Here is a 24913-nt window from a genome sequence, read left to right on the forward strand (position 1 = left end):
TAGGGGATTCCTTTTGTGTACAGAAGTAACTGAAGGTGTATCAAGTGCCATGTGACTTACAGGCAATAATTACACAGCTGTTATTTTCCTCGATCTGTGTCCGAACTGGACTAGTTTTTGAAGGGTAATGATCACTCCATTTACTGATCATTAAACTCAGTTTTATCTATTTATGCTTTTGTTACACATATGGCAATGAAAGATTTGTAATTAAATGTGTGTAATATGGTTACAGGAAGGACAAAGCTCTTTCTACATTTTTTCTGAAATGGTGAACAGTGAATACAATATGTGAGGAACTGGCACATCTATCAGTTATTGCTCATGCGTGCTGACCACTGACATATCACACTATCTGGTGTACAGCTATTTCCAGTTGATAAAGTGTGTGGAGGTAGTCAGGGAAGGTGAACAGAGAACCACTGGTTGTGTAATTGGGGGCTGAATGCAAAAGCCCTTATGTTCACTTTTTCTCAATGTCTCCTAATTTCTTATACCCTTACTTTTTTCTACTCTAAGTCTTAGCTTCTTTCTGAACACCTTTCCTTGCCCCATAAAGTTTCTTGGAAAAATCCATTACAAGTTATTCTGAAATCTTTACTATTCCCTGCAAACTCCCATTTGACTGTTTCTTTTGCCCTGCTACACATTACACACCTCTGAGCAATTAGCAATTACTTGAAGTTGAATGCTTTCATAACATTGTATCTCCTAATAGCCACCCCTTTTACAAAACTGTAGTAATATATTCCTAAGGTCATTAAGTATTTACTTAAATTTAATTTGCTAATCTGTTCCTTGTCACTTTGAAGTATCCATTGTTAGTCATTATTTAGCTATATAAATTTGTCTACGTTTAAGGTGGAGCCGCTTCAGTGACCTCTGCAGTGACTTCAACGGAGCTACCATGTTCTGGCCATGCAGCAAGATTGTTGAACTTCTTGGCATGCCTCATGACCCATGCCTCAGTTAAGGCTGCCATTCTACATTTAATGGTTTCTGGAGGGCGGTATGCAGCACTTCTGCCGCAGCTCTGTGCAGTCTTATGCTACCCGTCTGACTCAGCTACTCATATACAGGCACAGGAATGTGTTGTCTCTGTACTGCAATCTCTGTGTGATACAGAGATTGCACTAGCTCCAATTCCAGGACAGGGGCATTCCACGACTACTGTTACACATGAAACATATCTTGCCAATGTACTACCTCCCCGTGAGCTGCTGTCTGCTGTGTGTTTGGCATTGTTAGAACATGTGGCTAATGTGGAACACAGTTTTGCTACAATGCTTCCAGCTGTTCGGACCTTCCTCATGCTCACAGAACACGACTATGGTTTTGCTCTTCTAAAGAGGTAATGATTTTACTATGTATGTATACAATGCTGGGAAAAATGCAACACCCACAGAGAGAGTCATATAAGTGACAAGTGAGGTGATATATAGTTCATCATTGGAGGAGTATATGACAATAAATTCAGGCCACCTGAAACACATGTCACAGTAAAGGGTTCCCAAATACCTGTATCAGTATACAGTGTACCCTCCTCTGGTGACAAAGCATGTATTCTCCCATGCAAACAACCATAAAGGTGCCAAATGGCAACCTGTGATAGATTGTCCCAAGAATCTTGTGCCTTTTGTTGCAATTTGGCAATGTTTCTTGCAGGTCTTGGAGAACGAATGAGTCCCCACGTCATCATGTCCCACACGTATTCAGTTGGCTGGCCTGGGAAGTTGTACACCATGAAAAGCACATTGCATCACAGAAGTTGTATGTCGATGTCTATTATCCTACTGAAAAAGCACATCACCTTCCTGTTGAAGAACTGGCAGTAAGCATGTAGATGATAATGTGTGCAATGTAGTGGGCACTGGTTACTTTTCCCTGTAGGAACACCAAATGTGACCATGAGTTGTAACTGATGGCCCCTCACACCATGAAGCCTGGGGTTAGACGTATCCTCTGTGGGCTAATGCGTTCAGTAATAGGCAGCTCACGAGGACTGCTCCATACATACATATGTTCATCACTTACATACAGACAGAACCTTCTCATCACTGAGGACAACAGAACATCATTCCACTCTCTAGTCAACTCTTATCACAACACCAGAATAGCCATGCTTCGTAGTGTCATCATGTCTGTGGTAGTCTGGCCAGAGCCACACGTGATTGTAATGCTGCTGCAAGCAGTTTTTTCTCCAGTGATCTGTGATGACACAGAAGGTGCAACACGTGCCCAGATTTCTCCCTGGAAGACGTTCAGTGGGCAGCCACTGCTCGCACAGTGCATCGATCTTGACATGCCTCTGTACCACATGGAGGTCCAGAAGCTGGTCTGCAGGTGCAGCAATGTTCCACAGACCACTATTGGAAGCAGCAACAGATTACCAATATATTGTTTCCAACATGTGCACCGATCTGTTGATACAGCCATCCAACTTCCCTCAGGCCCACAATGTGGCCCCTTTCCAATGGCTGAAGCTGTTCAGTAGCAGTATGTACTCATTGTTGGGGCACGGTTGTACCCTAGAATGAATGTTGCACACATTATTCACCTCGAAACTCAGCAAAGTTACTACCTGCAGAGTCGAAACAGAGGGTGCAGATACAATCCTCCTGAGCACCACCTGATCATCGATGATCGTGGCTAATGAATCAGTAACACTTCACTCCCTCAGTATGCATATATTATACTCTGGTGCCACTGAACACATTCTTTGATGAGAGTGTTGCATTTTTTTCCGGCAGTGTATATCCTTATTGTTTGAAACAAATCTGTTATTTGTCTGTTAAAGATAACACACGTCAGCATGGAAGATTGTGTTTCTATAGCACTAATATGGTGGCTCGGTTTTTCTCAGACTCTTCTCAGAAACATATATAAGTATAGATGATATAAAAAAATCTTACAATAGTCACTATGTGTGAACCCATGTTTCTAATGTAATTTTTTTTTGCTTTGCTTAGCTGTATGGAGAAAAAGACAGATGTATTGAGAAACCTGTTCCACAAATTCTGTACTGGCTTCAGCAAAGATAGCTCAGACTGTTTATCAACTCTGTCTACTAGTTTGGAATTTCTAAGAATATGTATTTCTTTGGATGAAGAAGAGCCAGGTCTTGGTTTGCCACCAAGAAGCTTTGTTATGACAGTACCAGAACTGGCAAGAGTTCTAGGGTGGAAAAAGATAGATAAAGATGAAGCAGAGAAGCAATGTGCTTCTGACAACCTTGAGAAGAGTGCGGGTGCTGAATTGCCAGTAGATGCTACAGAGAAAGTGCTGAACACTTCGGACACAAAAAAGCATCCTCTATATTGCCTTGAGAAACTACTTCGGGTGTGTAACACAGTTATCTAGTTTTTCTAAGAAATAGAGATTTAATTGAAATGTATAATTTAATTGATTTGTTTTCTTTTTTTGCCATAGGACTGCAGCACAGAAGAGGATGCACTTGAAAGCCTACATGAAAATGTTTCTAGCCTCATCCATTTATTAGAAGATGAAGGAAGTAAACCAGTTGAAAACAAAGGTAATATACAATTGTAGTATTTAAAAAGTGTTGAAAACCATATCAGTGGGTGTTATTTATTTTTTGAAAAGCTATTTAATGCTTCATGTATATTTGAAAAATCGTGCTGTAGCTCTGGGTATTTTTGTTTTCTTTAATTCATTCACACACCATGTTCCATAAATCACACCATGAAAGAGAGCGTTCAGGGAAGTGGAATGCTTCAAACTGGCTGTTTCTGTCATAAAATATACTAGGAACACATTACAAGAAGTGCTAATCTACTCACACTGATAAGTTTGGGAATTACTCCTAAGTTACTGTGTATACCTAAATGAGGAGAAAATCGGTTACTTTGGAAAATGGCCTGGACCTTCTCTTATATGACTCAGCTGCTGTTTTTTTCTGACACTTCAAAAAAAGCAATTTCTTTACCCAGACCATATCGGCTGCATATATATTGACAATGTCCAGTTTGACTAAATTCAAATGTTAAAGTCATGCAGAATTTACGTCTGTGAAACTTAATATTCTGATAACTTTTAGATGTAGCTAATGAGGTATCCCTTTAACCTTGTCTTCAAAAATCTGGAGATTTTCAGTTTCGTTCTTGAAGATTGGCAACCTGTTATAAATTTTAGCACCAAATATAAAAATAAATTCTGAATGCTAGACAGATATCCATAATCTACATGGAAATTATTTTTACTTCTAGTATTGTGGATGTGAATTGCAGAATTCATTGTAAATTCATTTTCGTTTTTAAACACAAATACCGTTAGCCAATATACTGGGTGCATCACCAAAATTTGGATAAATTTAACAGTTTATTTAAACGATATGCTATTATCAAAATGATAAATGTTACAAAAAATTCTTTTATTTGGTATATGGGGAAACTCTATAGAACACAGTGATTCAGTGTTTCAATCTCTACATTTAGTAATGGCCCCCGACATGATCTGAAACACGCGCTTACCCGACCTAACATCTGAGGTATATTGACCAGTGCTGCCTGAGTGATGACCCTTAATGACATTATCTCGATATGTTGAGATTATTGGAGACCCTTTCACTTATGCTCCATTTAGTAACCAAGTAACGAAACCGATCCAAGTAACACAAATGTGGATTTATTTATAAACCTCGGAACAATAACAGAAATAAGCCTCTTGTGACCCCATACATTATGAGATGTAGAACAACTGTTATGAACAGTACAACTGGCTGACAATCAAGGGTCAGTCAGCACTGCTCCGTGCATATATATGTGCAAGTTGCTGGCAGACGGTGTGGCAGAAAATGGCGCCTCGGCACAGACCTCCAACAGGTGGCTTCCAGCGACCGACCCACGTTGATACGGTTAGTGGCCCATCCAAACACACACACACACACACACACACACACACACACACACACACACACCCTTCCTCCTGTGGAATGGTATGTATCTCAATGAAATCCATGGACTTATGGATCTAAGCCCTTAGGTGGAGTTGCCAGTAATTTTTTGGTACTCAATGAGAGTTCAGTAATTAGTCACAATTCTGAGTAATCCTGTTCTGCAAACTTTTGGATATTACATGCAACAATCCATAATTTTATTAAATTGTGATTTTTCATATTTTCACTTTCACTGATATGTCTGTCTGCTCATTTGTCACTGATGTCTTCTTGGGAACATTTTGACTCAATTTTTGCAATTTACGACATCATAGCCCATTCTGTGCATCATTTGATAATTAACTTTATCAACATTGTTATACTGCATTAAAAAATCACTAAATTAACTTCTAGATCTATTGGATTCTTTTATTTCCACATTCAGTGCTGTGTTATGTGGTAGGAAACAACAATAAATTTATGACTGTGAATGTCATTTGTCAGATTATCCATTTGAAGATGCTGAGCTGGTGTAATCTAATTAGTGTCACCAGCTGTTCTTTATAGCTAATCATCTCTTATTTTAAAATGCATCTTGTAAATTCACTATGATAGAGGCTGTATATTTAAAGCTTCACTGTGGCAAATGTGGTAAAATTGAGTATACTGTGGTTATGCTAAGTTCCAGCATGCACTTGTTTTATGCAGAATTATGCCTCTTTCGTACATAATCTAAGAAATTTTGTCTGTAAATTGTTTGACTGTCTTTCTCTACTCCACTATTTCAGCACAGTACAGGAAATGTCACAGAAATTTGCAGTTTTGCACAAATAAAATTAGTTCAATGCTGTTTTTTCACAGCCCTGAAGAATTCGTTACTATTAGGAACCCGACACAATTCATTAGCATGTAAAAAAAAAAGTATGAGAGAACAGTCTAGAATTTTACAGATAATACAGTTCATTTTATGTAATGTTAGCTTCTTGTGGTCTAGGGGTTAGCATCACTGCCTTTCGATCATGGGGTCCCACATTTGATTCCTGGCTGGGAGAGAGATTTTCTTCGCTCAGGAACTGGGGGTTCGTGTTGCCCGAATTATTTCATCTTATCTTCATCAATGTGCAAGGTGGTCAAGTGGTGTCAAATGGGAAGACTTGCACAATGCGGTCATGCAGTACGAGATGAAGTGTCTCAGCCAATTATGCCATACATCTACATCTACATACATTCCCCACAAGCCACCATACGGTGTACGGTGGAGGGTACCTTGTACTAGTTATTTCCTACGACCATTTCATTTCAGTTTCATATAATGTGGTGTTGCTTATGTTTATTTTATAAGGACTATATTATCCATGAAAAAGTTTAGAGTTGTAATATTATTTGTCTTTTTATTCTATAAACATTCTGTTTCAGATTTTACAGAACCACTCATTCCAGCTCCAGAATCATTGCTGTCTCAGTTTGCTGTTCGATCCGTTTATGTTGTTGGGGAAGTAGATGATGAAAGGCTGAATTCCACTTACTGGCTTGCACCACCACCTGTGGATGATGCTGATCAAGACATGGAACAGGTTGGTGCCATTATAGCTCACATTTCACTATGTCATTGTTTTTTGATTTATGGAGAGAGAGGAATTTCTGTTTTTGTGTAAACTGCAATTGTTAGATCTCTGCACACAATCTTTTTCTGTTTTCTATGCGTTTCATCAAGATTTTCAATATGACACCATGTTCCAATTTATTATAGGTTACCTGTGATCTTATGGAAATTACAAGGCAGTATCTACCAGACTTTCATTTGCCTATGGAGACAGAGCGTTTGTATCGCATAAAAGATCTGGCCGCAGATGATGAAGCTGAACAAATGAAGAAGAGAGGTGAAGAGATGAACAAATATTTGTCACCAGAAAACAAAAACAAACGACCATTCAGTGAGTGTCTTCACAGTTCTAGTTTTAGACTGTATTATTATTATTATTATTATTGTGGGTAGCTCATTTTGATGTAACTGGTGGAGTATAAACCTAACATTTCTGTTTCCTAGTTGCACCCATGCGTGGTCGTGGGTTTGGGAGGTCTGTAGCCCCACAAAGAGGTGACTTGTTTCGTTCAAGACCTCCAAATACTTCCAGGCCACCTTCCCTTCATGTTGACGATTTTGTAGCCCTTGAAATCTCAGGGCAGCAGCCCACTGGTCCTACAGGCTATAATAAAATATCTATGCGTACAAAGGTAAATAGAAATTTCAAATATTTTCTGTATTCAGAATATTATGTTGTATAATGTGATGCTTGTTCAAACAATATTTTCCCCAAACTGATGATTTATGAAAGTTGTTTCTTGCAGGACATGATTTCAACAAGACCAAGGGGCCGGGGAAGAGCATTCGCTTCAGACAGAGGACGCTTTTTTGGCTCAGCTGCTCAATATAATCGTAGGGAAAATGGACGTGGTATGCGTGACACTTTCAATTTTCTCCTTAACCCTACAACTTTGCACACTTTTCTTTTCATCTTTATTGGCTAGTGCTCTTCAGAGCAAGAAATTTAGGAACTATTTTTATCTAATCAAATTTGTACTTGGCAATGTATGAAGCCTGTAAACTATATAAACATAAGTATTCTGGTAGTTTTACAGTGCTTCATTTATCAGTTAAGACTGTCACAACACATTCATATTGTTTAGCATTAATGATGCAACACAATTCTAATGTCTGTGTGTGATGAGAATTTGGCTTGCCTAGTAAGTATTTGAATTATTTAGCAATGAATAAAAACTCACAGGTTATATTAGCATTGTGTTTGCTATATTATCAAAGTTTACAATTATTCAAACTCTAGCAGGACATTGCAAGTTTCTTATTTGCACTTTTGATATTCTCATATTTCTTATTTTGATTTAACACTTACAGTGTTGATGAAAAGTACCCGTTCTGTTTAAAATAAAACATAACATTGTTAACATAATGACAAGGAAAGCAGAGGAACCATGATTGTGCAATACCTATTGTAATTAGTTGTCGTGTTGTTGAATTGGCATCCCTTTGTAAGTAACTAATCGTTGCTTTCAGTTCTCCTTTTTATGTGCCGAACCATTAATTTCTTAAAAACATACACTGAGGAGGTTGCTGAATATCCCGTTGGGGTATATCTCGAAACTTATTGTAAGATTAAAAATGCGTACTGAACTTGGACTCAAGCCTGGAACCTTTTCTTACATGGATAGTGAGCTATCCAGGCAGGACCTACAAACCCCCGCCCCAAAACACCCATCTCTCTCTCTCTCTCTCTCTCTCTCTCTCTCTCTCACACACACACACACACACACACACACACACACACACACACACACACACACACAGCTTTTACTCAACTAAATAAAAACTTAAAATTATTGAAGAAGTGCAGAACAATGGAAACTCTGCAGCAGGAAGAAAGTACAATGTGAGTGAGGGCTGTATACGTGACTGGCAAAAACACAAAATGCATCTTCAAGAAACAAATGGTAGTCACAGGCATTTTGCAGCCAAAAAGCAAAGCATCTGGACCTCAAAACAGCTCTGCAATTATGTAAATGAGAAGCGACAATATGAACGTGCAGTGGCTAGTGAAGTGGGCCAACTCAAAGCAACTAGGCATCACCGGTTTCAAATCTGGCTAGGGCTGGCTACCATGATATTTCAATACAGATGGATTACTCTTCCAGAGGAAAATACTATCACTCAATGACTTCCAGACAATCATGAGGTAAAAGTAGTAAATTTACACTGCTATGTGATAAATTTGCACCGCGAACATTCCTGTGTACCACTCAGCAACACCGTGAACAGGAAAAGGGAATCCATTGTCATGATATGAACTGGCAGTGAAGAGCAGCAAAGGTGTGCAATGATGTTGTGTGTAAGTGGTGATGGAGAAAAACTACACCTATGTGTTATTTAAAAAGAAAACTATTCTGAAAATATTAATGAGAGGTATGTTGGTGAGAGCAAATCCAGAAGGGTGGAAGGACCCTTGTGATTGACTGGGTGACTCATGTTTGGCAATGTCACCCGGGTGCAGTACTGAATTTACAAAACATGTTGGTACTGGGCAGCTTCCGTGGATATACAACTGAGGAAGTGCGACACAAGTTACAGAAAGGGAAAGCTGACTTGGCCATTATCTCTCGTGGCCTTAACCCTTTCACTGCTGTGTACGTGCTAATGTGCATGCCTTTGTACCTGTCCCAGTGTGGTTTGAACGTGTTTACGTGTGCCACCAGTCCTTCTACCTGGTACTCTGAACGTGTCTACGGTTCTGCCAGGTAGAAGGCATGGTGGTGTGTGTAAACATATTCGGAGCACACAGGGACAGGTACAAAGGTGCGCCCGTTAACATGTCCAGAGCAGTTAAAGGGTTAACATCCATCCTGCAACCACTAGATGTGTGTGTAAAACGGCCATTCAAAGCTGCACTTAAAACAGCAGTATATGCAATGGATGACCAATGAAAACCACGAGTTCACAACAAGTGGAAAAATCAATTGACCAGATTTGTCCTAGATCTCTGAGTGGGTGCAATGTGCGTGGGACTCCATTCCACCACCACTGCTGGAAAAATCCTTCAAAATATGAAATGTCACTAACTTAGTGGACAGAACAGAGGACAACACTGTATGTGAAGATGATGACGAAAACAATGATTCTCCCATGTAAAATGTAAATTTTCACGGCCAGAATTGTCGCAATTAATAAAATATTCCAAGCTATTATGCTGCGATCGAAGGGGTTTCACTTTAAGACCTGACGTTTTGCCCCCATCTGTGGAGAACATTTTCAAGGAGGATCTTAGCTTTGTTGAATATCCGATTTCCACCCTGGCTTCTGCGAGCTCGCATGCAGTGGCATGACATCATGTGGCACAATTGGCCAATTGTGCTCACATATTCAAAACGTGTGACGTCACGCCACTGCGCGTGAGCTCGCAGAAATGGAATTTTGCTGTAGTCAGTAGTGAGCCAAGGTGGAAATCGGACATTCACCAAAGCTACGATCCCCCTTGAAAATATCCTTTGCAGATGGAGACAACACGTTAACACGTTGGGTTTTAAAGTGAAATGCCTTCGACCACAGCATAATAACCTGGAATATTTTATTAATTGTAATGATTCTCACACTAACAGTGGTGAAGAAAGTGATGATGAATATAATCGTTTTGGTGGAATTTTTTTTGTAAACAAAACACAAATTAAAGCTAACCTTTTTTTCTTTTTCTTTTTTTTCCACTCTTAAAATTGGTTGCACAGATTATTCAATGACATGGATTATTTGCGTGTATATGGTAAATAACATTCAGAGCTCAAAGATTACTTTTTCAAATAATATCTACATTGCATGCTTTCTTTTCATTAACTGATTTATGCAGAGACTGCATGTAGAGTGGAAGGTAACAAGCGCAAGTATGTGCTGCCAGGTGTAAAATTATATATCAATCCAAACCATGTATCTTTTCTCAAAATATGTATGTGAGAGAGAGAGAAAAGTAATGCCTCTGAATTTTTCCCGTGAAACCTAAACTTTTTTAAAAAACAAATGTTATTGACATTCTACATTTTTATTTTTCATACCTACATATTTATTTCTCAACACAGTCACCCTCGTGAAGAATGCATTTCTTCCATCGAGACCAGTTTGTTGATATGTCTCTGTAGAACGTTTGACTTTGTTGATGGAGCCACAACCGCATATTTGCTTGCACTGCTTCATCACTGTCAAAGTGAAGTCCTTGAAAGTGTTCTTTTTAAGTTTTGGAAACAGATGAAAATTGGATGGTGCCAGGCCAGGACTGTATGTAGGACGGTCAGTGACAGTGACCCAAGGCATCGGATTGTTGCAGATGTTTCAGCACTCGTGTGTTGTCATGTTCAAGGATGGGGTGCTCCATGTGTGGGTGGATTCTTCAAATTCGTGCTCTCAGTTTTCTGAGTGTATTGAAGTACCTTGCAGAGTTTATGGTGATACCTTTAGTCATGAATTCCAAATGCACCACACCTCTTAAACATCCCAGAACACTGTGAGCATGACTTCGCCTGATGATGGCGTGGTCTTGGAACTATTTTGGTGTCAGTGATGCTCTGCAACAGTTCGTCATTTACGCTCTCTTGTTTTTGCGGTTGAAATGGTGAACCCAGCATTCATAACCTGTCAGTGTTATTAAGGAACCCATCACCCTCATGCTCAAAGTGCAAAATAAATTGTTGACAGATGACCAATCTCCTCTGTTTCAAGTCAGGTGTGAGCATTCAAGATGCCCATTGTACCCACAGTTTTCTGTACTTCAGAGCTGCAATGATGGCTTATATATGCTCTCGTGATATGCCAGCATAACACAACACCTCTCACTGGGAATGTAGTCAGAAGTTTCTGCTCAGATCACAATTTGCCTCATTTTGTGGAAGTGCATGTGAAGTGAACCAGTGAAAGAAAATTGTGTGAAAAACTGTGTTGAAACAGTCCACTGAATAGATGCTGATCGAGACACCAACCAGACACACAACAGGACGAAAAAATTTTGCAGATGACATGCTGTCAGAAAATGATGAAAAAAAGCACATATACTGGTGTAAAATAATGCATTTCATTTAGTGATGTAATTTTAAGAAATAAAATTTGACCCACAGAAGATGACACATAGGTGTGAAACATTTCTGGGTAAATACGAAAATAAATTAATTGTGTTTGCATAAGCCCGATTTTCAAAACAACCCAGTTTTAAATTGCAAGCATGGAAGAACATCAAGAGGAACTTCAAACCTTAGTAGAATGAGTATGATATGCCAAACTTACACAAGGGCTGTTTCTGTGTTATCTGATGATTCTTCTCTGATGAGTTCATTACTTTTGAGCATGCCCTTCTACAGTCTGTTGACATGCAGGTAGAGTTATATCAGTGAAGTTGAAGGGGTGTTGTGCTGACGCTTCATTAGTAGGTGTGGAGAAAAGGATTTCAGATAGCGTATATACCCAAATGCTGTCTTTAAATTTTTGACAACTGTGTAACAAAATGTTGATGCATTATACCACTAGAAGTGCCTTAATACATTTCACACTTATGAACATCACTTTCAGCTGAGCTTATGAATAATTTGTGTTTGTAGTTTACTGTTGACCTGATATAGTTGGTCTTGGTTCTACTGGAATCTAAATAGGTGATAGGAGGAAAATATACAGTGTGTTTCAAAAAGAATTACCTGATTTTGGGAGGAAATAAATACGAAACATGGGACATGTTGGCAAGGAAATGTGTGTTGTGTGATAAAAAAACTGGAATTGGGTGTAAGAGAAAGTGACTTATTAGCTTGGTCAGCCATTACAACAAGTTGAAGTTGAAAATAATATGATAAAAACTTAAGGTTGAACTGTTGTAATGGAAATACATGGTAGGTTAACTGTTTTCTGTTATGTGTTGCTGTGCACCATGCACCATGTGGTATAAGTAAGTGGTTGCCTTTCCCTTATTTTACAAATCAACATTTCTAATGTTTTAATTTGCATTTTTATAGCTGTTATATTACTGTGTGACATCGTAGGGAAAGACTTACATCAGTTGTCTTGAGATTATTTTGAACATGAGCCACAGTTTTTTTCCAATCGTACCTCCCAGTTTTTGAAACTATATCTTCCAAGTTTTGGTTTTTGAAAATTGGCAGATATGTGTGTCATATTGTCTGTCCTTTCTTCTTGCCAATGTTTTGTACATTTTAATCTCCTCGCTCATTGTCTGGAGTACCTCCTCATTTCTTATCAGTCTGCCTAATTTTTAACGGCCTTCTATAGCACCACATATCGAATGCTTCGATTCTCTTCATTTTTGATTTTCCCACAGCTCATTACTCACTTCCATACAATACTGTGCTCCAAACGTACATTCTAAGAAATTTCTTCCATGTTTGATATTGGTAGACTTCTTTCGGCCATGAAGAGAGAACATGATTGCTTTATGGATGTCATTGAACTTGTAAGAAGAAGGGAAGAGGAAATTATTCAAGAATAAATGTTTTAAAAATGCTTAAGAGTCTTGTCAGCATTAATTGATGCATACAAAACTGTTTTATTGTGCCCACTCAGATCATGCTAATTGTGGGAAAAAGTTCACAATTATTTTTGGTGTAACATTATTGTGCTCCAAAGTTTTAGTGGCTTGGAATGACCAGAAAACCTATGAATGATGAAAACATACCTATACTTGTGCCCAGAATGCACAAATCTTTTGCCACCAGCCATTGATTGTCTAAGAGATATTGCCAGTAAAAGAGCAAGTGACTATAGCAGTTAACTAATTAGATAGCTATGCAGGATGTATGGTTGTTGCCAACCAGTTTGATTTTGATAATTCAGTAGATATATCGGTATTTATTTTTGTTTCCATTTAATTCAAACAAAATATACTTCTTTTCATTTAAATAAAGGAAACGAATAACTTCCTGGTCAGTCCAGTACTACTACTTTCCTTTCATTCCACACACAACTGCTTCATTCATCAAGCGAATAGTATTGTGACAACCCAATCATGCCTTTAACACGGTAGAGTGATTACATGGAAGGAAACTGAATGTAGGAGCTGAAAGCCAACAGCCAAAGCCTGAGTTTCCAGAAGCGGTATTGGACTGTTCACATGATAAGCTAGAATCAGTTTTGCAAAATTGATTTATGGTAAACCAGATTTGGGAGCTTATGTAAATGTAGACTTTTAATTTGATGGTATGGAAGGGGGGAGAGAAATATGGATAAATGGGTGCAGTATGGGTGATGCCAATGAGCCATCAGTATATGAGGGTTGCTACTTACCATATAGCAGATATGCTGAGTTGCAGGTAGGCACAACAAAAAGCGTATCACAATATAAGTTTTCGGACAACAAGGCTTTTGTCGAAGATAGACAACACACACACATATGACTGCAGCCTCTGACAGCAATTACACTTATAATTTTTTCAGTCTTATCCTGGTCATTTGATCACATCACTGTGCACTGAGAGTGGGGCCTCAGCTGCAGTCATTGTATGAGGGGTGTGTGTGTGTGTGTGTGTGTGTGTGTGTGTGTGTGTGTGTGTGTGTGTGTGTGTTTGTCTTCTATCTTCGACAAAGGTGTTGTTGTCTGAAAACTTATATTGTGACAGTCTTTTTGTTGCGCCTATTTGCGACTCAGCATCTCCGCTATATGATGAGTAGCAACTTTCCTTTTCATAATATTGGTACGTTCCATCCTGGATTTTCCATTGTTTGATTCATCGTATTATGAAACTGTTTAAAGAGGTTTCTGCGTGACTGACTTCAGATAAGAATTATATCATGTACTTTTGTATTCTGAAAATTGTATCTGTGCTTTTTTGCAGCAGCTGCATTTATAATTTTTTCTCTCGTATCCTGGTCATTTGATCACATCACTGTGCACACTGAAAAGCATTTGGTGTTTCTTGGAGTGACTTTTATCATTTTGTTTTATGTATTTGGGGTATATCAATTATGTTTGTATATTTTTTGTAGTAATGTCTTGTTATGGAGTAGGCTTTGAAATAGCCCAGTCTTACATGACTTCTCATTTATATTTGTCTAAGACTTCCTGGGATTGGATAGTAAATATGTGGTAAAATATTGTGTTTTCAGAATAAATTAATTTCTGTCTCTGTTCAGGTGCATCAAGGAATGTTAATCAAATGCCACCAAGACTTGGGAACAATCGAGATGCTGTTTCACCTGTTTGGCCACAACTTGGAAATGAGGTGACAAATGCAAGCAATCAACAAGTCCAGACAACTAGAACGTTTCGTAGTCCTGAGCTACGAGATGTGCGCATGTTACCTCGTTCTGAAGAGAAGTTCTCTGGTGTGACGGGTGTTGGTGGGAACAGATTTGGCGGTGGTAGTGGCAGTGGTAGTGGGGGTGGTGGTGGCAGCAGTGGTGGTGGTGGGGGAGGAGGAGGTGGTGGAGGAGGAGGGGGGGGGAGGAGGAGGAGGAGGTGGAGGGGGAGGTCGAGGTGGTCGTTCTGGGAACTGGACCGTCAAAGACAATAGTAGAGAACGGTTTGGAGGTCAGACTGTTAGAGGAGGCGGCCGTAGAGATCTTGGGAGACATGCACGATCGTTTACGAGGTGAAGTACTGGTTGTATGTTTTGTATGTATATTAGTATTATTCAAGAAGTATCGTGAATTTATCAGGTGTGATGCTGATGTGAGAGGCCACATATACATTTTCCAACAGTAAGGGAGGATTATTTTAGTGAGAATTAATCTGGCTTTGTGTGTAAGTGCTTGGAGGGTTTTATATTGATAAAGTTCGACTTGCACCAAACTGTGTGAAGCAGGACTGTCTGCCATATATATGTGTATAAATAGTCAGTGTGTTTTTGATGCATGAAAGATTTTGAGATTTGTCATGAATGATCTACTGTGAATAGAAATGTTAATTTATTCAATGATTGCATAAATATCCATAAATAAGAGTGTAAGTAATTTTTCATTCATTCCATGTTAATGTCAATTTACAAATACTGTGGTGTTTAGAAATAAATGATAATGCATCTGTGTATAATTAATGTAATATGTTGTGCTTTCCTAAAAATATTGAAGGCTTTTGTTGTTTCAATGTGATTGAAAACAGTATATTCAATATACAAGATAGCCTCATTTTTTTTAATACAAAAAGTTATTTTTGTTGAACTTTTTAAGTAAAATATTTTCTTACTAGTCTCACAGCATATATGCAAAGTATATCTTTTCTTCTACTTTCTATAGATGATCTGCATTGATCCTTTGTGATTTTTGTTCTGTTGACCAAATTTTGTACCAGTGATTTAAATCTTAACTACATTGTACAACATTCAGTCCAGAGAAAGACGATGCATAATTTCTGCATTTCAGTGTTTTCAATCAATAAGTGTCATTTTGTAATGAAAGTAGTTATAATTAAATGTGCAATCTTAACTGCAGATAACAGCTGTTATGAATATTAATGTTAAAACCAGTATGAAATGAAATAATCACTGAGTTTATGACACAGCTATTTTTTAAAATTGTTGAGTTCATAAGGAAGAGAGTATTGTACTTTGTGAAATACTTGTCGGACCAGATGCATCGTGTTGCACCAGTTGAATTACAGATGAAATAAAGCTGTATTTTCAAACAGTGTTGTGTTAAAGAATTTTGTTATTAAAAATACTATATTGAAAATCTTTGGCATTTTTGAATTATTATAACCTCAAGTCTTTCATTCAAGTAAGACTAGATATCCTGAATGGACTGAAGTTAATAGGTTTGTTCTGAACTCGTACCTTTGACTTATTCAGAGTGAGAATATACTTTACTAAAATTTCAGTATTCTCTTTAGACTGAAGACTAGATACTATGATCAGATTTAGTTATTGTTATTATTATTCTGGATTTTACAATGAATTTACATTTTCTGGTAACCCAAAATTATACATAAAATTTGATTCCTGGTGGTTCCCATTCCATGATTTGTCATGGCAGTCTCTCCTCTGACAGCCTTTTTGTAAATCCATAACATATGAGTTGTTTTTGTTCCACAAAACCAGTAATCGAACTTGTGACATCCACTTGCTTCTTGATGATGTCATTTCTAGCCCTTATACACCGGGGTATCCATGCAGACAGTCTCAAAAAGTCCATCGCAGTTGCCATCAATCTTTTCGTTAATTGGGATTTAACTGTCCATACTTTTATCCATATGTCATAACGCTTTTAGTAGTTGTTATGAAGAATTTTCTTTTTTGATCTGTTGATCCCATAAAATATGACTGTTCCAATAGTGAGTTTTTCAATGTTCATTCTTGTATTAATTTCCTTATGTGATTTTTACTCCTAGATATTTGTACTCTTTGTGAGATGTGATTGCTCCCATTCCTTCTTCCAGTGTCAAATCATGATGTTTTCCTTCTACATACAAACATATACATATCCAGCAATCAGTGGACCTACAGAACATGCTCTGCTTCCATGAATTTCCTCCATTCCTTTCTGTTTTGTACTTGGTTCCTCCAGGTGTCTTCAATCACTAGGGCTGCCACGTCCTTTGCCTGGTCGTCCATCCAGTTCTGCATAGGTCATCCTATGGAGTGTCTGGTGTTTGGTTTCTCCTCAAGTGCCGTGGTAAGAAGAGGAACAAATGAAGATTTGTTCCTGCTGTTACCCTGAAGGCTCTATTTTTATGCTCTTTTAATATCCTAGTGATGTATTCATTCTCTTTATCACCTTATGCCAAAATTGCGTGGTCCACCAAGCTGTAGCGAATGTATAGTACTGTCATTCATTGAGGTTTGTAAGTTCTTACATTTGTTCTTTCAATTTTTCAACACTTTCTGTATTCTATATTTTATAAAGTGTCAGTGGTAGGCTGCGTTCCTGATGTAATTCCTTTGTATATTTAAATCCAGGTCAGAGAAAGTGTCATATTTTTATTTTTGCTGTTGAGCTTTCATGCACATAGGTTCTGAATTGCTTTAATTATGATAGGATTAATATTAGATTATTTTATAGCCTTCCACATACTGAATGAATGTATTTTGTCATAAGCTTCTTTAATGTCTAAAAATAGTAAGTGAAAGGGCTGATTTCGAATATTTTTCTTTTCAAGTTTTTGTTGCAAATAAAATATGGTCTCTGGCTGATCTTGGTGCTCTGAAGCCAGTTTGTTCTTTTGCTACCATTACCTTAGAGCTGTCTGTAAAAAAATTTTAATAATCCTGTCTGTAAAATGTGGTAAATGTATTAATCACAGTTCTTATCAGTTTTATGTTCACCTTTCTTTTCCTTTTTTATAAATGTTGATATAAATCTTACTGTCCAGTCTTCTGGGATGAACTTGGCATTTAAATTTTTTCAGAAACAGTTATGAAAAGTTTGTGTAAATTATCTGTGCCATATTTCAACAGCTAAGTTGGAGGTCCTGTGATTCCTGTAGCTTTTCCATTCTTTAAAGAAACTTTTATTATTTCTGTGTCCCAAGACATGCCTTTATTATTTTCTGTTATCTCTCTTTCCATTATTAATTTTATGCAAAAATTCTTTCTCATTTTCTATCAACAGTTCTTTAAAATATTATTTTCCTCAGTCCAAATACTAATAATTTTGGAAGGTAATGCCACCAGGCGTTAAGTAATGTATGAAGTGCATATTTGAACCGTCAGCTGTTTTTATTTTAAACCCAGCTGTTTTTATTTTAAACCCATATTCTACCAGTTTCGGTCTTGAACCATCTCTACGGATGTTATCCAAGGATACAAATAGTTGTATGTGTATACATGAAATGTTAACAGTTTTTTTTTTTTTTACAAAGAAGTGCAAAATAACATGAATACTTATAACAAGAACAAGAGTTAAAATGGTTTAAGCCACCATATTGCGTTAGTCATTACTTGAAATGTGTAGTTCGGGCCATGAATGTAAATATATGACACAGGACTTGAAAGGCAAACATCCGAATACTAAATGTATATAGAGCAGTATTGAAGATAAGGTCAGGACTGTAAGTATAACTTATACAAAATATTGAGATGTTAGTCAAAGATATTTAAAAGAATATTTTTGTCATATGGTATAAAAATGTCTCGATGACAAGCTATTTCGTAATGTAGAGGACTAGGCTATCTTTGGTGAACATCTTGGGTACAGTGTCATATGTAAATAGAAAACGAAGTTGCTATCTCCAAGCTTAAGATAACATAGATGTTACAATACAAGGTAGAAACCATTATAAAATCTGAATGTTACATAATAGCATATTCATTGCAGATACCTGATGAAATATATATAAACAAATGTCAACGGTATCAGAAACATAATGGAAATCGCATTGTAACATTAAAACAAACTAAAATACAGTGCTCAGAAATGGGTTTCAATGTGACGAATCGGATCCCACAAGCAAAGATATGTAGATGACACCATTATACTAGTCAATGGCAATGACAAAGTGGTCAACAAGATTTACAATCTGTTCAATAATGCTCACCCAAATTTAAAATTCACTATAGAAAAAGAAAAAGGTATTAAAATTAACTTCCTGGACCTAGAGATTGCCGGCCGGTGTGGCCGTGCGGTTCTAAGCGCGTTAGTTTGTAACCGCGTGACCGCTACGGTCGCAGGTTCGAATCCTGCCTCGGGCATGGATGTGTGTGATGTCCTTAGGTTAGTTAGGTTTAAGTAGTTCTAAGTTCTAGGAGACTGATGACCTCAGTAGTTAAGTCCCATAGTGCTCAGAGCCATTTGAACCTAGAGATTTCGAAAGCAGATAACTCACTATCCTTTAACATATACAGAAAGAAAACTACCACAGATATTACTGTTCATGAAACATCCCGCCACTTCCATAGGATGATTGACAGGTTACTAAGAAACCCCATGTCTGCTGTAAACAGTGAAATAAATACACAGAAATCAGCACCTGTAAGTAATGGATACCAAGAACTGCTAGTTGATATGTCTTACAGAAAAAGAAAGAAGCTAAAACAAGCAATGGAAACTCCAAGATAGACTGTAACAATATTATGAAAAGGAAAGTTGCTACTCACCATATAGTGGAGGTGCTGAGATGCAGATAGGCACAACAAAAAATGAGTGTGTGTGAATTGCGTTTGCATGAAAGAGAAAAAAAGTGTGTGTGTGTGTGTGTGTGTGTGTGTGTGTGTGTTGTCAACGAAGGCCTTAATGGCCGTAAGCTTATTTGTGATAGTCTTTTTGTTGTGCCTATCTGCGACTCAGCAAAATCAAAAAATTACCCTAACTAAAGATAGAAGTATTTAAAAAATCTAGGTACATAAGTTTTCCATGTGTAGGTAGTATCTCGGACAAAATGAGCCATGTGTTTAGGAAAATAATGTAACATTGGCTTTTCAAACAGATAATAGCATTTCAACAATACTGCAAAAGAAATTAGGTGCCAAAAAGTCAGTATATGACAGGCCAGGTGTCTACAAAATCAATTGTCAACAATGTGAAAAGTTTTACATGAGCTAGACTGGGAGGAACCTAAACACAAGGTTTCTTGAACACACACAGCAATCAAACACGTCAGCTCTAGGCTTCCATCTTAAAGCTCATAACCACGTAATAAGTACCGTTGATCAGAACTCGAAAATACTACATCAAGTAAAAAAAGGGTTAAATGATGACTAACTGACAACCTCAGCTGCCGACAGGTGTTGTTGATATACCTTGTATGAACCTTCTGGAGGAAATTGAAATCTTTTGAAACTTTAAAACACATCCAAATAATGTTCTCAGTCAACAAAAAGATTTGAAAAATAAGGCTTTCTTTGAGTATTTCTCTGAGGTCTTTCACTTAACCTGATTTTAATCCATAGCCTGTCTTTTTGAATTATGCCACTACTCCTCCCTCTTACCCGCCATCCCCTTAGGCTTATCTTCATGATAAACCTTATAGTTTAGTTTTATACTATGAAGAGAATGCCTTACATACATGTGACAAGTTTCATTTACCATTTCAATGGCAACATCTGATGTTGATAACACTGTTATTGCACACAGTTTTCTTATACCCCCTGCTGGGTTTCTTCATTATGCGATAGTGCAGATATATTATAATATGGTTTATTATCTGCATCCTCTGTATTACTGTGGTTCATTATAAACATTTTTGAAATGTCTGTAACTTCTCTCCTGCTGTTTTACACTGCATATACTAAACACTCAGTAATTCTATTTTTAACTTTTATTACATTTGACATAGACTTCTGCTCAACAAGTGGCCTTCACTTAAAATATGTTCTTACTCCCAAGATGTAGTTCTCATTTTAATGAACAACAGGTCATACATTCCTTTTTTTACTTAAAACTGTGTATTGTTAAATGCTATTATGTACATAACCATCATGTATTGATATATTAGATATGTCACCTGTAGCCCGATGTCTACATTCCATCTAATATTTTTTAAGTCTGTACATATGCAAGTACATATTTTGTTTAGTAATCACTTGCCTTCATTATGTAATGAATTTTTTCTATATGTCTCTCAAAAATGTGTACTCTATAGTGGAGCGTTCCTTATGATACTAGCATCATTGACATACTAAGCTTCCAATTCAATGAAGGTTTCCTAAAATATAGTCAATATTTAACAGTAATTGTTTCACTAACATAACGTAGATGCATATGAACACTAGTGGCATTTAAACCCGTTTCTCAGAACTGTATTTTAGCTTGTTTTAATGTTACAATGTTTATGATATAACTGACATTTGTTTATATACATTTCATCAGGTATATGATATGAATATGATACTAGTATGAAGGCTTTCACGAGGTCGTGGTCCATGAAACTCTTCAGCTCCTAACGTTTCGTCCAGAGCTGCGCTGGACATCTTCAGAGGGGTGTTTCTCCTCCGGTGAGTCTTGCCGGCAAGACTCACCGGAGGAGAAACACCCCTCTGAAGATGTCCAGCGCAGCTCTGGACGAAACGTTAGGAGCTGAAGAGTTTCACAGACCACGACCTTACATCCCGGAAGGTTTACCAGAAGATATGAATATGATACCATGTGACATTAGGGTTTTGTAATGGTTTCTACCTTGTACTGTAACATCTATGTTATCTTAAGCTTGGAGATAGCAACTTCGTTTTCTATTTAAATATGACACTGTACACAAGACGTTCACCAAAGATAGTCTAGTCCTCAACATTACCAAATAACTTGTCACTGAGATTTTTTTATACCATATGACAAAAATATTCTTTTAAATATCTTTGACTAACATCTCAGTATTTTGTATAAGTAATACTTACAGTCCTGACCTTATCTTCAATACTGCTATGTATATATTTAGTATTCTGATGTTTGCTTTTAAAGTCCTGTGTCATTTATCACAACACATTTTAAGTAATGAATAATGCAATATTGTGGCTTAAACCATTTTAACTCTTGTTATAAGTATTCATGTTATTTTGCAGTTCTTTGTAAAAAATAAAACAAAAAAAAAAAAAAAAAAAAAAAAACAAAAAAAAAAAACATTTCATGTATACACATACAACTATTTGTATCCTTGGATAGCAACCGTGAAGATCGTCCAAAACCGAAACCGGTAGAATATGGGTTTAAAATAAAAACAGACGATGGTTCAAATATGCATTTTAAACAAATACTAATATATTTAATTTGTTCTCTTTCTTTAGAATTATTTCCTCAATATTTTCGATATCTACCTTTTTTTCAAAGTTCTTTCTCCTCCAGTTAGAATATTAGTTTTATTAAGTTTGTTCCCAAGTCTTACTTTTTACTCATGTTACCTTTTTACTAATTTCTGCGAGTTGCACTCTTAATTCTATCTTGTTCTGAATTTTTGTGTACTTAGCCATTTTAAATATTTCTCTTTCTTTGTCCTCCTTTCTCTTCACCTGAATCAAAATAATACAATGATTTGTACCTTTGCTATTAATTGCTAGACCTAGAGCATCTTTGGCTGCATCGTGTAAAGTATTAAAAATATATTTATACTATATTTCTGCACTATCAGATTCTTATAATTTGAATCTTTATTTTCATTTTGAAGTCTTCTTCATTATTTAAAAAAATTGTTGTTACTTTATTCTGTAGTCTTCAAATATTCCATGTTCCAATGTCAAAGCCTGTTTCCGTAACCTTTTCCCTTTACCATTTAATCCGTATGCCTTTGTTCTCTGCCCCCACCCACCACCCCCCAATAAATGGGATGTTGGCCCATTGCATCACCCCCAAATGTTGAGGACTGGTAATTTTTATTTGAGGTTGCCTTCAATAAGCCAATAGTCAACTATAGATGCTAGTTTCGGGGCACCTCAGGTACTTTATTTTCCCAGTGTTACGTTTTCTCTTGTACTTCTTCTCTTTATATTGTTAATTCATGTTGTGGCAGTGATATTTTTCATGTCTGGTGCAAAGTGAGATCAAAAGTGCGCGAGAGTTTTTTTTTTGGTCATGTGTTGTTTTTTATCTTTGCCGCAAGACTATAGGATCTCCTAGTTTTTGTTACTTCTCTGTTGTTTTTAGTTTCTTCTCATTGTGAGTTTTCACGAATAAATATTACTTCGTTAACTCATTATACCGGACGGCTATGCGACTATTTGTTGTAGGCAAGTCGCCTAGTCTTTCTACAGTGTTACTTATTTGGTTTCAGTCTCTCTCAATTTATATGCGCAGTTAATGAAACTTGTTAAGCAGTTATGGTGTTGAGCCAGATGGGGATGGAATCTGAGCAACAGACATTTATTGGTACAAGTATTTTGACTGTGTACAAGCCTTGTGTAAGGCTTCATAAAAACTGACCAGTGCTGCATGTACAAATATTAGCACTCATTTTTATGACATTCTTCTGTTGCTAAAATGCCATTATACTGTTAAGCCCACTACACTGATCATTAACACTCATTTGAACTTACGTGAGATACCGTACACAAATCAGACCTGTAGAATGAAGAGAGTGAGGGTTTGCGGATGTGTAGCACTTGGAAGGATGTAACATTTACTGTAAGAAAAATATTAAATGCACAAGAAGGAACCAAAAGAAATAAATGCTGCATGTGTACAAACTCTTTAAGTTTTAAAACTGTCAGATGTTCAGTGTATTACTTGGATTAACACTCTGCAACCTACACTTCTAATTCCTCCAACATGCAAGGTGGCTCTCCAGGAAGACACTGGACTTGCACTCAGGAGGAGCAGGTTCAGACTTGTCTCCAGCCATCTGGTTTTAGTTTTTGGTGGTTTCCCTTAAATCTTATGGCAAAGACAATGTGGGAAATTTTAGAGGAGACTGGTAGAATCAGAAATGAAGAAGGGCAAATAGCGTCAAGAGAAAAAAGTACATTGGTAACAGATGTGTTCAGTGTTGCAAAATGTTAAAATCAAAAGATCCTAGTGCTTATGATACAATATCAATGAAATTAATTAAAGAGTGTGCTTCATAGTTTAGTAACATGTTAAGCTATCTGTGTAACCAGTAGTTTACCGGTGGAACATTTCCTGAATGGTTGAAATATGGTGAAGTTAAGCCTTTGTTTAAGAAAGGAGATAAAGAAATGCTGTCAAATTTTCATCCAATTCCACTTTTGCCACCATTCTCAAAAATTTTAGATAAAGTTATATACAGTTGACTTTTGAACCATCTGACAACAAATAATATATTGTCCAACTGTCAGTTCAGATTTCTAAAGATTTCTGATATTGAGAAGGTTATCAACACATACAATGAAAATGTACTTAATTCATGACACAATAAATTACAGAATAGTGGTATATTTTGTGACCTGTCAGAGGCATTTGACTGTGTAAATCACAATATCCTTTTAAGTAAGTTAGAATATTATGGTGTAACAGGAAATGCAAAATAGTTCAAACAAAGAGTGTCATTAGGAAAGAGACATGAATTATGCTATCGGGCAAAATCCAACTTGGAAATAATTATATGTGACATCCCACAAGGTTCCATCTTAGGACCCTTGCTTTTTCTTGTTTATATCAAGGACCTATCATTAGTAACATTACCAGATTCCAATTTTGCTTCATTTGCTGATGATACAAACATAGCAATAAATACGAGGCTGAATCAAATGAAAACCTTAAATGTTTTTTTAATATTATTTATTGTGCAGAGGTGGTACAACATAATCTCCCCCATGCTCGATGCAAGTCCTCCAGCACTTACAAAGTGCATAAATTCCTTTAGAAAAAAATTCTTTTGGTAGTCCTCGCAACCACTCATGCACTGTGTGGCGTACGTCTTCATCAGAACAGAACTTCTTTCCTCCCATTGCATCTTTGAGTGGTCCAAACATATGGAAATCACTTGGGGCGAGGTCTGGTAGGTATGGGTGATGAAGAACACACTCAAAATGCAGGTCTGTGATTGTTGCAACTGTTGTAAGGGCAGTGTGGGGCCTTGCATTGTCATGTTGCAAAAGGACACCTGCTGACAGCAATCCACGTCGCTTTGATTTCATTGCAGGCCGCAGATGATTTTTTATGAG

At 37.1% G+C, this 24913-nt stretch overlaps 1 protein-coding gene across 1 annotated transcript in view; it reads left to right on the top strand.

The window, feature by feature from the left end:
* LOC126473666 (protein virilizer) overlaps positions 1-16106 on the top strand; it is a 104789-nt gene extending 88683 nt beyond the window's left edge. The window contains exons 14-22 of the mRNA XM_050100899.1: positions 862-1351; positions 2970-3339; positions 3430-3532; positions 6311-6468; positions 6645-6828; positions 6942-7129; positions 7244-7349; positions 14571-14813; positions 14890-16106. Of these exons, the coding sequence (XP_049956856.1) occupies positions 862-1351; positions 2970-3339; positions 3430-3532; positions 6311-6468; positions 6645-6828; positions 6942-7129; positions 7244-7349; positions 14571-14813; positions 14890-15032 (1985 nt within the window). The 3' untranslated portion in view covers positions 15033-16106. The remainder of the gene's footprint in view (positions 1-861; positions 1352-2969; positions 3340-3429; positions 3533-6310; positions 6469-6644; positions 6829-6941; positions 7130-7243; positions 7350-14570; positions 14814-14889) is intronic.
* Positions 16107-24913: the final 8807 nt, after the last annotated feature.

The sequence above is a fragment of the Schistocerca serialis genome, chromosome 4 (assembly GCF_023864345.2).
Source record: "Schistocerca serialis cubense isolate TAMUIC-IGC-003099 chromosome 4, iqSchSeri2.2, whole genome shotgun sequence".
Taxonomy (NCBI): Eukaryota; Metazoa; Arthropoda; class Insecta; order Orthoptera; family Acrididae; genus Schistocerca; species Schistocerca serialis.